Source organism: Lepus europaeus, chromosome 20 (genome assembly GCF_033115175.1).
Source record: "Lepus europaeus isolate LE1 chromosome 20, mLepTim1.pri, whole genome shotgun sequence".
NCBI lineage: Eukaryota > Metazoa > Chordata > Mammalia > Lagomorpha > Leporidae > Lepus > Lepus europaeus.
In genome coordinates, this window is record NC_084846.1 from 46,179,015 (window position 1) to 46,193,560 (window position 14,546).

Genomic DNA, 14,546 nt, shown 5'->3' on the forward strand with positions numbered 1-14,546 from the left:
AACTGAGTCATTTGGTAACTACTGATGACCTGGTGACTTAGTTTAGTCAAAATGCAACAAATAAGCAGCACAATACTATGTTCCCACTCAGGTGCACTGCAGATCGTATGTAAATGATTCAAGCCTAAAATCTCCAGTGCACGAATACTCCAACTTCTGTGATCTTGACTTTGAAATTTTTTATAGATATTTGCTATTTTGATACTTTTTTAAAACACACACCCCATTATCAGGAGATTTCAAGTAAACCCTATTCCTTAATTCTGGATCTGAAGACCAGGTATTTTTCCTGATAGATATATCCTAGATTATATCCAATCCAAATCAGTATTTAGGTTGAACTCATTCATGAACTAAAAAATTTGCTTCTGATTTCTCCCCTTTAATTGCTAATTCACGCATTACTAAAGTTAGAAACTTTCAAGTTATTTAATGACCTCTTCATTTTTTAATCCCTGCAAAAAACTATCCTCTAGATCCTACAATTTCTAAACTCCCTTTTCCTTGTAGCTTATAATTGCTTTTAATTTCCAATACCATTTCTTTTGTTGATATCCATGTTAGGCTTATAAACAGAAAGACCTAGTGTGAATCCTAGCCCTGCTGTTTACAATCTATATGACTTAGAGGAGATATTGAGACTATATTTCCTTGTCTGTAAAAATAAATCACACCTCAATAAAGCTGGAGAAAAAAAGGCATGTGAATTGTTAAAAATTGTGACATTAAAGAAAGCTTTGATAACTGATAGTGTATTTATGAAAAATCATGTTTTCAGAGAATGCCTGGAAAGAGCAATTAAAAGATATCTTAGACAGACATATCAGGTCTCTGCCTTGCAAGGTAGTTTTGAGGATTTTGTGAGTGATTGTAGGTAAAACTGGACATAGTACATGGTTAATTATAAATGTTCAGTAATGGCTAACTCCATGTGCAATCATATCTCACTCATGTATATCATACATGAAAAGATTAGCATAGTATTTGGCACTTAAGTTGTGTTTCTTTCCAATATTAATGTTGTTATCCCTGTCTTAAATCTTGTGCCATAGCAATCCATTCTCTCACCTCATTTCACCACCAGAATCTACATAAAATATAAACATCATCTTCTTTTGGCTCTAAATTTTTGAATGACATTATTACATATACAATATATTATACTTAACCAAAAACTGCCTCGGATCTAACCTAGACTTTCAAGTTCCCTTCTTATTTCCATTCATTATCAAAAATTTCCTAAACTGAGGCCAAAGAAAAATGTATTTCCCACCCATGAACAAATAAATACAAAAAAATGCTATTTTCTCACATCCATTAATTTTTATTAAAATTAAGTGAACAGATTTCATGTATTTCATAGGTGCAGTTATAAAAAGATAACTATACTTACCTCTCACCCCCTCTCAGTCCCCTTTTCCCTCCCATATTTACTTTTCATTCATTTTTGCAAAAACGTAATCTGCTCTGTAATAGCAGGCTTAATTCACCACTAACCATAATATCCAATTAGCAAAACACAGAAAGACCAGACAGAGTTCCACAGGAGAATAGAAAAGGGCTAAAAACAACAATTATAAGATGTTGGTTTAATTCCTATACATAATGTTGTGTTCTATGTTAACTGCCATATAGGAGAGAAAACATATTTTTTTAAGATTAATTCATTTGAAAGGCAGAGTTAAAAGAGGCAGTGATAGAGACAGAGAGATCCTCCATCCACATGCTCAATACCCAAATGGCCTCAATGACCAGGGCTGATCCAGGCAAAAGCCAGTAGCCTCCTCTGGGTCTTCTACCTGGGTACAATGGGACTAAGCACTTAGGCTATCCTCTGCAGCCTTCCCAGGCACATCAGCAGGGAGCTGGATCAGAAATTGGGCAGTTGGGACTCAAACCAATGTCCAGATGGGGTGCTGGCACTGCAGTCAGCAGCTTTATCCACTACATTATAGTATCAGCCCCAATAGCTGTCTTTTTGAGACTGGCTAATTTCACTGAGCACAATGGCTTCTAGTTTGTATCCCTTTGTTTTGAATTTGTTGAAATTTGCTATGTGGCCTAGCATATGGTCTGTCCTAGAGAAAGTTGCATGCACTGATGAAAAGAATGTGTATTCTTCAAATGTGGGATGATATATTCTGTAAATACCAGTTAGGTCCACTGGGTCCATAATGTAGATTAGCTCTATTGTTTCTTTGTTGATTTTTTTTGTTAGTTCTGTCCATTTATGAAAGTGCAGTGTTGATGTCCCCCATTAATATATTGGAGTCTGTGGCTCCCTTTAGGTTAATTAGCATTTGTTTTAGGTCCATTAGACTATTTGTTAAGTAGTCTGGCACCCTGGCATTAGGTGCATATACATTTACTGGTAGTCACATCTTTCTGTTGAATTGATCCCTTAATATTACACAATGCCCTTCTTTGTCTCTTAACAATTTTTGTATTAAAGTCTGTTTTTTTCTGATATTAGGATGGCTACACCTGCTCATTTTGCTTTCTATTAGCATGGAATATCTTTTCCCATCCTTTCACTTTCAGAAAGCATCCTTGTTGGGGGCCGGCGCCATGGCTCACTTGGTTGGTCCTCTGCCTGAGGTGTCGGCATCCCATATGGGCACTGGGTTCTAGTCCCAGTTGCTCCTCTTCCAGTCCAGCTCTATGCTGTGGCCTGGGAAGGCCGTGGAGGATGGCCCAAGTGCTTGGGCCCCTCACCCACATGGGAGACCAGGAAGAAGCACCTGGCTCCTGGCTTCAGATTGGTGTAGCTCTGGCCGTAGTGGCCATTTAGGGATGAACCAACAGAGGGAAGGCTTTTCTCTCTTTCTCTCTCTCTCTTGCTGTCTAACTATCTGTCAAAAAAAAAAAAAGTATCCTTATTGGTGAGGTGTGTTTCTTGAAAGCAGCAAATAGATGGGTCTTGTTTTTTAAACCATTCAGCCAGTCTGTATGTTTTAATTGGAGAATTTAGGCTATTTACATTCAAGGTTGTTATTCATAATTAATGACTTGGTCCTGCCATTTTTCCATAAATATTCCTATTGTTTGCTTTGGATTTCCTTTGTACTTTATTGTATTTATTATTTGAGAGAGTTACAGGTAGAGGGAGAGACAGAAAGAAAGGTCTTCCTTCTGCTCATTCACTCCCCAAATGGCTGCAATGGCAGGAACTGAGCTGGTCTGAAGCCAGGAGCCAGAGCTTCTTCTGGGTATCCCACTCTGGTGCAGGGGCCCAAACACTTAGGCCATCCTCCACTGCTTTCCTAGGCCATATGCAAAGAGCTGGATTGGAAGAGGAGTAGCCAGGACATGAACTGGCACCTATCTCGGATGCTGGAACCATAGCAGAGACTTACCCTACAATGCCACAGCACAGGCCCCTTCCTTTGTACTATTACTAGGAGATTAATTACCTTCATCTCACTATGATAAATTCTATTATGTAGTTTAAAATTTACCCTAGTAACCTACAACTCCATAGACCTCCTGCACCTCCCCAAGTAGAATTATATGCTTCCAACTTTATTACTGTAATCTTTTTATTTCAGAGATCTAGTATTAAGTAGAGTTACTCTATTTGCTGAAAGGTTTTAGTATTGGAGAATTATCAGAAAAAACTGTATATACACTCATAAACATGTTATATGTATAAGAGTGTGTACACACACATATTTCTACATACACATACACAGTTTAAACATCCATGTTATTCATGCCACACATAAAAAACTATAATCATATAATTAATATTACTCTATGGTTATGCTACTTTCTTATATATAGGCTCTATGTTGAAAAGTGTTAACATGTGTTAGGAAAGACGTTCTTTTTAGCATCTTCATAAATGTGCCAAGACCTCCTTAGTGCAAATAGCATATTTACAAAGTGCATAGCCACACAGCTGTGACAAATCCTGGGTCTGTGAAATGGTTGATGAACAGTGCATCAGTAACTTCGGCATTAGCCTTAACTAAAGCAGTTGCTCTAACAAGCTGAGATTTATAGGTAGTTGACCATGTGAGAAACAGGGCATCATGGCTAAGAAAATGGGCTCAGTTTCTTAAGAATCTAAGTTCCACTCCACTACTTATTAGTTGAATGACCATCAGCAGTTTCTCTAACCTTTAGAATGCTGCTTCTCTATACATTAGAACTAACAGTGATATCTACATAAAAGGTTTATTGGAGGTGTTAAATGAGGTAGTATGAGTTAAGTTTTATACTTATTCCCTATCAAGCTTTCAAATCCATGGGACCCATTAGAGTACCAAAAGCCACAGTTGTCATCAGTATGAGTAGAAGAATAAAGATGGAACTTGGTGTCTGGTGAGAATTTAGCTAGGTATCCGGAACTTACAGGTCAGGTGCAAGAAGCACTAAATCAGGTAGATCCAGGAACTGCATGACTTAAAAACTTCATGTCCACAGGAACCAATTTCTCTTGGAATAAAATTCTACAGATGAGCACTCTTCCTGTGTTGTCACACATGGGGAGGCCCAAAGCTGTGGCTATCTATTTGGTATTTGTAGTTTCACAGTGCATGTGCAATTTATCCAGATGAGTCATTTTATCAAAAAAATTGTATGACATAGTGGTATAGTTAACATTTCATTTTTTATCATGTTACCAGGGTAACTTTCACTGGAAGTAGTTAACCAGTGGTCGACTTCTCCACAAATGTTAAGAGATTGTTAATCCATTGCTTTCATATAGAATATGAACTTAATATGTATTAGGTAGAAGATAATATATAACTATGTATATGAAAATAATCTCATGAATGATAAGAAATGTTTATAAAATGAAGGATGTCAAATTTTGAAATAGGTTGAATTTGGTAAGAGAACAGTTGTAGAGGGCCTCATTTGCATGAATAAACTCCAGAGTGGAAATTTGGTGATCACAGAGAAAGTTTTGCTGGTTACTGTTACTGCTAAAGTATAGTTACTACCCAATATATGACACTAGAGGAGAAATAGAATTTTTGGTCTTTTCTATTATCATAGGGAAAGTGCAGCTCACCCAGAGAGCCCTCTTCCTACCATTTCAGATAATTTTCTCAGGTCTCTCAGCTCTGACAAATTGACAGATACTATGAGCTTAAATTATCTCCCTGGAATGCAAATTTTATATACTTTCAAATAGAACTAAGGATACTGAATGAGAGACATTACATTAAAATGATCCTGCCTCTCTCTATGGTTGATTACCACAGATAATCATGGCACCTGAATGACAAGATGGAATTATCCCATTAAACTGGGTGGCTCTGTCAAGGCAAGAGTCTGCACTATTGGTTATGACATTGAGTGAGGTTTCAACCAAGAAGTTTCACAAGGTCTCTATTTTCCAGAAAAAGTCCTCAAAATACACTGTCGCTAATTGTTGACATTGATGATGTCATCTTCATCTTTATATGTAGGTAATATAATTTAGGATGCAATATCCCTCTAATTCAAGTAGGTTATATTAGCATTTGAGCATAGTTTACTGATAAAATAAAAGAGCCGTATTTAGAGGATTATCTCTATAGTATCTGGGTAAACAAGAGGTATATTTCTAATACTTAGGTGTATTTAATTAGGATTCCCATTTGTCTCCTGTGTATTAAAGTATGAATTGATAAAGTTGATATATTTGAATAATCATACATTATAATTGTAAATCAGAGCATAAGTTTTAAGTGACATTAAAATTAATGTTAAATCACAAATTACTTTTTCTAGTTAAAACAATATTGTATTAGGCATGTTTATTTGAATCACTAAGCAGAATATAAATTAGCATATGTTAACAGTTCTTGGTTTCTCATTTCCTAAATTAAACCAATCTGGAATGAGTGAAATGAGCAATGTGGCAAATTTAGCCTTAGCTATTTCTGCTTTATCCCCTTTATTTTCTGTTTCCTACTAATGATTTAACAACTCTTACAAAATAGGGAATGCAAATGTGAGCATTGAGTCTGCTTTTACACATCATAAATGTTGATATATTTTGAGTGAAATTGGAATCACACCTCCAAGTAGGAATAAAAGTGTCCAAGCCGATTTTAGTCTCGAGTGTAGAACCCAAAATTCTTAGCTGACTGCAAGTCTCTGATGAGAATATCAATTTTCTCTTACAGCTTTTGCCAGCAAGGGAAGCTGCCAGTGACCTTCCAGTCTTGTGTGATCACCAAAGAGTGCCAGGTGTCGGAGTGGTTGGAATGGACTCCTTGCTCAAAAACGTGCCATGATGCAGCATCCCCTGCAGGCACTCGCGTCAGAACACGGACCATCAGGCAGTTTCCCATTGCCAGTGAAAAACAATGTCCCGAGCTTGAGGAGCGGGAACCCTGTGTGTCTCAAGGCGATGGAGTGGCCCCTTGTGCCATGTGAGTACATAAAGAAGGGTACAATGTCTGCCCAAATTGCATGTCTGCCCACTGTTTGAGTCAAGCTGAGTATATTGAGAAATAGTGACTTTTAGGCATGCAAACTGGAAAAATAAGATAAATCTTTGCAAACACTACACTGCACTAAGCTTTTTTTTTGCTCGGTTTATGTAATAAATATACAAGCCTTGCATTTCCAATTTTTAATAATTTCTCTAGGTTTATATATTTTCCATAATAAAAGTTGCTAAGTGTTTTCTGTAAAGGAACAGATAGTAAATGCGTTAAGCATTTCAGGCCACATATGTCTGTCTTGTGATGACTCACCACCACCTTTGGAGCTGTAGATAGTATGTGAACAGTTGAGTGTGCTCTGTTCAATAAAACTTTATTTACCAGAACAGCTGATGGGTTAATTTGGTCCCTGGACCACTGATAATTACCGTCTCTTCTGTAAGGTAAAGCAAACTTTGAACCACAGGTTCCTGTGACCCATTAAAAATAGTAATGCATATGTATAAAAGCCTATTCAATAGAGTTAAATTCTACATCAAATTAAAGAGACTTTAAATTCCTTGGGGAAAAGAATTGTGCTTATTAGTCTTGGTTCTTGGGGGATTTTGTCTGATTTCTTTTATCACCAACCTATACCACAAGGCCTTGCAAACTCTAAATGCTCAATAAACATTAATGATTTCAAATACACTGACTAGTTCTGAAGTATTTAGCAGAATAACACTGTTCTTTTTTCTTTAAAAATATCGCTTCCAAGACATTCTTGTGAATTACGATGTTGCAATAACAATATTTCAGGATAGTCTCAATATAGAATATTTATAGAGTGACTTTGAGAATTGTAGTTCCTCAATAGAGATTTACTTCATTGACAGCTTCTTTGGAATGTCCTCAATATCTGAGAACATGCATTTCGTTCAAGCAACATGAACTGGCAGGGATACAAATTAATATTTAATACTTAACAATTAATATTATTAATACTTAATAATTAATACTACTGTCACTACTAGAGTAACAACAATGGTGATGGTTTATATGTGAGCTTTAGTTCTGCAGCACTTCAGAGTCATGCACTGTCCCCCAGTGTAACTCCAGTGACTGACAACTCCACAGAGAGGTTCCTGTCTCTACCTGTCCACTGACTATGGTTCCGCTCCATAAAAAAGGCTCAGGGAACTGGCAGGATTTCCAGTGTTTTTTCTCCTACAGATTTCTTCTACTTTTGTCTCAAGTTAGTTGCTTTATTCTTTATCCTCTCAGAAAATCAAATATTATTAATAAAATACGACAGATAGACTTAATTAACTCTTCTCTCCTTTTGGGGGAATAGCATTTTCTTAGAATCTGGAACCAGTGTCCATTGCTGAAATACTATTCCTCTCATAAGACTTCTTTGGATGACCTAAATTAGAACTCTGTTCTTTTACCAAAAAATGACTATTTCACTACCCAAATTACTTGCTTGATTTCATATCCCTGGTGTTACTACACATAACAGATTCTGACTTTGCTTTGAATGTTCTATTCTCAAGACATAATATGTAGAGTTCAGAGAGATTTACTGAAATATTTAGTAGTGATATACTTAGAATTCGAGGATGGGTGCAGCTTTGGTTTAAATCTGAGCCAGGAAATAGTATTTGCATTTATCAAAAGAGAAATTAACATCCTGACATGGAGTAGTCACGATATCTGGAAACATCAACCCATGATACTAAGCAACAACAACAAACCAGTTGTTACTGAAAACCAACATACTGTTTGATGACAAAAAGCAAAACTGAATAATTTTGTTACTGAAGATAAAATACCTATTTTAAAACTCTACTTGCAAACAAAATAGAGATAATGCATAGTATTCTTTTCTGTATGTGTAAAAAATGTAACAAAGGGATAGATGTATTAATCTATGTTTTTCAAAAAAGTTAAAAATAGTCATTACACTAGTATGCTACAGACATGTTAGCATCTTCCCTATTAAACACCTCAAGGCAGTTAGCAAGTAAAAATTCTAGTTGTTATATGAAACGTACTACCTGTTCTTTGTTTGCTAGGTATTTCAAAAGTACTGTAATAGTGACTTTTAATGAATACAGTCTCAAGGATCATTCCAGGACCAATAATTTCACCATCAATGAAAGCTTTAATTAAAGCTGGAAAAAATAAAAAGAGCAATAAACAGTATCCTAAACTTCAGCTGTATATATTTGCTCAAAAAAGGACCCTTTTTACTCCCCTACCAAATGTTAACAAATGCCTTGTTATATGTCCCTCGCTCCCATACCCCACCAACCAGTCATCAATTATTCATGTTTATACAATGGACCCAGGTGCTGCCCTTCCTTTATAAACAAATGCCAGACATGCTCTCCTGGATGATCTGCTCCCTCAACTCTAAGCCCTGAATCCCCACTTATAAAAATGGAAAAGCAGCTTGAAGCTCAGCTCTGCTGTCACAAAACTTTACCCCTGACAAAGAAAACATCTAGATTGGACATCTGAGGATTCAGTTAACCTTTTTGTCTAATTGAAGCGAACATTAACACATCCGCTGGTACCTGTGTTGGTTGTTAATCTGATTACTAAGGAAACATTTGGTTAAAGTAATGCAAAGTGCTACATGAGCATTTTCCTTGAGCAGTTAGAATATGCAGTCTCCTCTTGGTGGAGAAATGCCACCACTTTCTATCTTCACTGGCATCAGAGAATGACTCCTTGCCTATCTCCTTGAAGCATGTGATGCACTGAACATCCCCTGATACTTATTTCACATCGTAATCTTGATTGGAGCTTTAATTGAGAATCATAGATCGTCTTTCTTGTACTCCGATGATTAGAAACGTCAGCTCCTTTCAACGTTCATCAGCACTCATCAGGGATGCTCAGTGTTACAGGAAAAAAAACCTTCCTATGCTTGACACTAAAGCGGAAACTCTAAATTGTTGTGCTCTATTTTTTAGTCCTAACACACAATTATAATTGTGTATGAAGAAGCAATTTTCATTCATTTCACTAAAGGCAAAGCAAGTGTTTGGGTTCATCATCATTTATGATGTTTTCCATTCTCAGATCCAATCATCCTTTGTTTATAAGCATCAAGAAATGGTGAGCCTGGGTTTCACTTAATTGAACATAAGATTTCATGTTTCCAGCATGATGTTCTCTTTTCATAAAATATTTATAAGCAACTTGGAGCAGTTGCAATTAGAATAAAATGACCCTAAATTTAACCTCTCCTTAAATGCAGTGCTGCTGAGCGTAAAGGGAAGGGGTTGAACTGAGTCTACACCAGAGATGTAGTCTACAGTGGGATCTAAGAGAAGATGTCTTTTAGGTTATTTTTTAAGAAAAAAAAAATCACGGAGGAAAGTTTTATTAAGTCCATATGGTGCCATCTGCGACATTTCTGCTTACGTGTTTACTTAGGTATGGCTGGAGAACCACAGAGTGGACTGAGTGCCGCGTGGACCCATTGCTCAGCCAGCAGGATAAGAGGCGCGGCAACCAGACGGCCCTCTGCGGGGGAGGCATTCAGACCAGAGAGGCCTACTGCGTTCAGACCAATGACAACCTCCTGTCCCTCTTAAGTGGCCACGAGGACAGAGCAGGTAATCCTTACTTTTTCCCAGAGACTCTTTCATGGATTGAGAGCTTATCCTGGCCTTGGAGGGACATACGCGGGGCCATCTGGGGCACGCATGGCTGTGTTTCTGTTCCCGTCGTGCTTGGTATCCATAATGCTAAACATAATCCACATGTGGTTGGAAAAAACTTTTGATACAAACCCATCTTTGGGCAGTCCTGATTTACTGACAAGTTTCTTTTTGATTTTTTTAATTTAAATGCTTTCCTGACTCAATTTCTGCATCAAGATTTAGTAGGAATAATCTGTTATAAAAAGTAGAATAAAAACCCCAGTTAGTACACACTTATATAAATATACATTTTAAAGTTTAAAAATTTCTTTATATTAGAAGTAAAACTTGCTAGCAAAAAGTCACATTTTGTTAAAAATAAGTTAATTCTGGTATTGAGAAAGATGTTCAATTTGAATTTAAATGAAATATATACAGAATAAAAACTACAGTTGAATCTTTAACCAAATGGAATAACTTCTTGTTTAATAGTTTTGTAATTTGACAGGCACATATTAGAATATTTTTAAAATTTCAGTTTCAGAACCAAATGCAGGAAGTGTACAAAAGAATGAGTGAGTCCAATATGGCCTGGGTTAAAATTTCATATTATTCATTAATGATACTCCTGAACTCTCACTGTTATTAGATCAAGTTGATATTGAATTAGTAGTTCTGAAATGCATATGAATATAAATAAGCAGTGCTGTAAGCAGTGTTTCTTACATTTCTTATAGTTACAATTCATCCAACATATATTGATTAGTTAACAACAGAGTTCCAAAAATTATGTAAGATACTGAGGGTGGAAATATCAATACAGATCTCCTATCAGGAAAGTACCCTAAGTTAGCATGAGGGCAAAGGTGTCATAAACTAACAGTTATAATACAATATGATAGCTATACAAGCACAGGGGACTATAGAAAAGACCCATCACAGAGGCAGTGACACTTGAGCTTCGTGATGCTGGTTATGCCACTCACAGATAAGCAGGTCAGGAATGTAAGAGGCAAATGATTCTAGGCAGAGGGAACAGTGTGTATAATTGCACAACACTAAAGAAAGCAAAAGCAAATGACAGGTCACATTAATGCAAATGAGCAAACTGTACTTGGCAAATTGTGGATAGGAGAGAGCAGGATAGGACAGGATTTTCTGGGAATTGTGTTCATTGGAAGAAGAAAAAAATAAATAAAAATAAGATAAAACCTCTAGCTGACAGCAAGTGAAGACAAACAGGAGAATATATTCAGGGGAGAACTTGAGCAAGAATGAGAAGAAAACCTGGGAAAGAATGTGTGTATTAAAGAACAAAATAAGAAATGGCTTCTCTGTTCCCCTCACATAGAAGTGATACCAGTGGCCAGTATTTCACAGAAGAGAAACTAAGAAGTTTTGCATTTGCAGCTCCCAAAATTTAATTGTTCTGTATCCACTAACTTCACACAGCATGTCAGCTCATTTAGAAATCTAGCCTAGGGGTACGTTTTACTACTAATGTGTCTTGAGGTTATAAGGAAGTAGCATAAAACATGTAATGTTAGTACATTAATATTTTCTTGGCCACTTTAATGGCTGCATTTTTAACACTCTGAGGTGGATTTATTATAGCAGTCCTTTCAGAGTAGTATAATTTCATTGCTTGAAGTAGATCAGATTTTAGTTCTGAATGTCAATTATATCCTACAGGTTATTACTTTCAAAAGATCTGTTAGAATTCTGAATGCAACTGAATTTTGAGTCTTTTCATAAGTCACTGAAAGAAAGAAAAACAGAGAATATCAGTATTAAGATATATGTGTTGGGATTAAAACAGATGCCAAATGGGAGGTCAGTAGGTACAGGAATAATTAATTCACCTAAAATGAATGTTTATCGTGTAAATAATAATTGTGAAAAACTTAGAAATTTGTGTCCTTTTCTCTCAAATTCCAAATCCTAAGCCCATTCTAGCCTTTGCCAGAACAGTCAGTATCCTAAACAATGGCGGTTTTGCTCTGTAGCACAGACTACCGGAGTCCCTTCTAAGGAGCACTTACCATTTCCTGGTAGAAGGTGCTTCCAGTCACCCGCGTCCCAAGGGTGACATGGGAGGACTGTAACTCCATGTGACTAGAGAAAAGTAGACCGTGGGCTGTGAAGATTGGGCCATCTTCCTTTAATGTTACAGAACGAAAGCTTACCTAATAAAGAGAGAGATGTCTCCAGGCAACTCCCCAACAGTCCTAATAAGAAGCCACTAATTGCAAGAAACCGTGTGTATATAACCATGGAAGCCCACCCTGAGAGCATCGCATACCACGCTTCATTTGAAGAACAAGGGCCACACTATTCTTTTTGCAGATTCACACCTTTTGTTCTGTACATTACTAATTTTTACATAACCCACATGTTAAAATACCTAAACTCAAAATACTTTGACAAAAATAGTTTCTTGATACAAAAGTACTGAAAGTGAGTGATATGAAATGCACATAAACTTCTTTATTATCTTGGCATGTTGTACTGCACAGGCAAGTGGTAGTGGCCGTGTTGGCACAAGGACAGTGCTAAATCACTTTATGTATTAGGCTACTCACTACTACTACTAACTCACATTGCACTATCTAGAAAAAGTCCCCTGCTTGGAGTCCATGTATTTAATTACTAGAAACTCAAAATATGTATTATTACAATATACACAAAATCGTATAATATTCACAACCTAACATGCTATTGATTACACTGCTAAAAGCATGCATAGACAAAGGGAAGTGGATCTGTTTGATACTGGAGAGTGTCCACTTTTTATTCCTATGCTGCTGCTGGCTAGAGGTGACCCTCCCAGTTCTGACAAATTTTCCCTGATGCTATTCAAGTGAACAAAATGTCAGCTACATCACTGAAAGCCTGGACAAGCTTGCTGTTGAGAAGACTTGGTGGTAAAGCCTTCACAATTTCTGTTCAGCGCACTGATCTGACTTCCAGTAGGCTGTGAAAAGTGTCCGGCTTATGCCCTTGTGAAATCTACCCTTATCAGAATGTAACAGGAAGTGGCTTTGCCAATAAGGAGGTTATCTTTATAAGTTTTAGAAAACTCAGGGACAAATTTGCTGATCATTGGATTCATGGATGTGAATTGATGGGTTTTTTTTTTTCAGAGCATGCAATGAAACAAGCATGGATTTTAGCTGTAGTAATTCAAGAAATCTTCCATTTTTGTATAGATTAAATATGTTTTTAAAAAGAAATTAAAAGTATTGGTTCTGAGATATCATAGAGGTTATAGTGACTTATATTAATGGACACTCAGAAAAGAATATTTATTCACCTGTTGGAAGTATACCAAGTATTTCAAACTAAAATCTGGATAAGGTCTGTGGGATTAGCGGTTGCTAAGAGAGATAGCCTGGATAAGGAGCCTATATGGTAACACAGAATGGGCTATACTGGCAACAATAATTGGGGTATCAGTTGAAAGATAGATGGAAGTAAGGATGAGTGAACTGTGAGTGACAAACAGAAGGCCATATAAAGAATTCATGATTTCCTGAGTTCTGTAAAGAAATCGGACGAATAAAATAGTCACACCATTCCTAAATAGGATGCAAATTCGTCACTGCAGTATTTTACCTATGGTTTCCACAAATGAACTTGATTTAGTCCAGGCTTTTATAAAAAAGAAAGGCTGTGATTACAGTGCTATTTTATTTCCCTGTTATTTAAGAAAGGAAATATCAGAGTACATCAAAATCTAGTGCTACCCCTTTCCTATCTACCACTTTTGAAATAACTGGCATGTGAGAATAATTTACCTCTTCTATTACAAATATGTACTGGAGGATTATGGTATGACCAAGAATCTCCATTGATTCCCTGATGTAATTATTAAACCACCCAGGGAAGACAGTGGTTGACTATGTCTTTCTGTGTTGCTAGAAGTATATCAAGGCTGTGTTTCGTGACTCTCTATAACATCATTATATAGATGTAAGTTACATAAAAATGTATTTTAATATTTAGTGACATAAAACTTGCACCTAGATATTACTGTTATACAAACAGGTATATAAAGTTCAGTTATGATCACTTTTTTGAGATATTAATATAGTGTGTGAGCACTTTTCAGAATGTATCATCTTTCCAAGTATACCATTTTATACTCAGCTTATCTTAATATGGTAAATGAAAAAGAAAGTAAAATACACAATGGCAGTATTTTGGAAATGTAGTCCACTCTGTAGAGGCAGTAGGAAGTAGAAAGTATAACATGTAATTATAGAATAATCAAAACTTAGGAATTCCCCAGAGGAATCATATTGCTTGGAAGTCAGGCCTCTGGATATCTCGTGGGAGAGAAGCCCTGTGATCAGTGAAATAGCAAAAGGAAATTGAGATGCCAGTAGGTCCCAGTCATTGGGATAAAAACTAATAAAAACTCACATGCTGGGAATTAGATTAAGGTGGTGCGTACCTAGAGGGAACTTAGAATTTTTAAAAGACGAAAAGCTTCCTAACAAGACTTCAGGACATATTC

At 36.5% G+C, this 14,546-nt stretch overlaps 1 protein-coding gene across 1 annotated transcript in view; it reads left to right on the plus strand.

Annotated features, from left to right (window-relative positions):
• THSD7A (thrombospondin type 1 domain containing 7A) overlaps window positions 1-14,546 on the plus strand; it is a 449,664-nt gene that overhangs the window by 240,451 nt on the left and 194,667 nt on the right. The window contains exons 3-4 of the mRNA XM_062178382.1: window positions 6,126-6,374; window positions 9,819-10,000. Coding sequence (XP_062034366.1) covers window positions 6,126-6,374; window positions 9,819-10,000 — 431 coding nt within the window. The remainder of the gene's footprint in view (window positions 1-6,125; window positions 6,375-9,818; window positions 10,001-14,546) is intronic.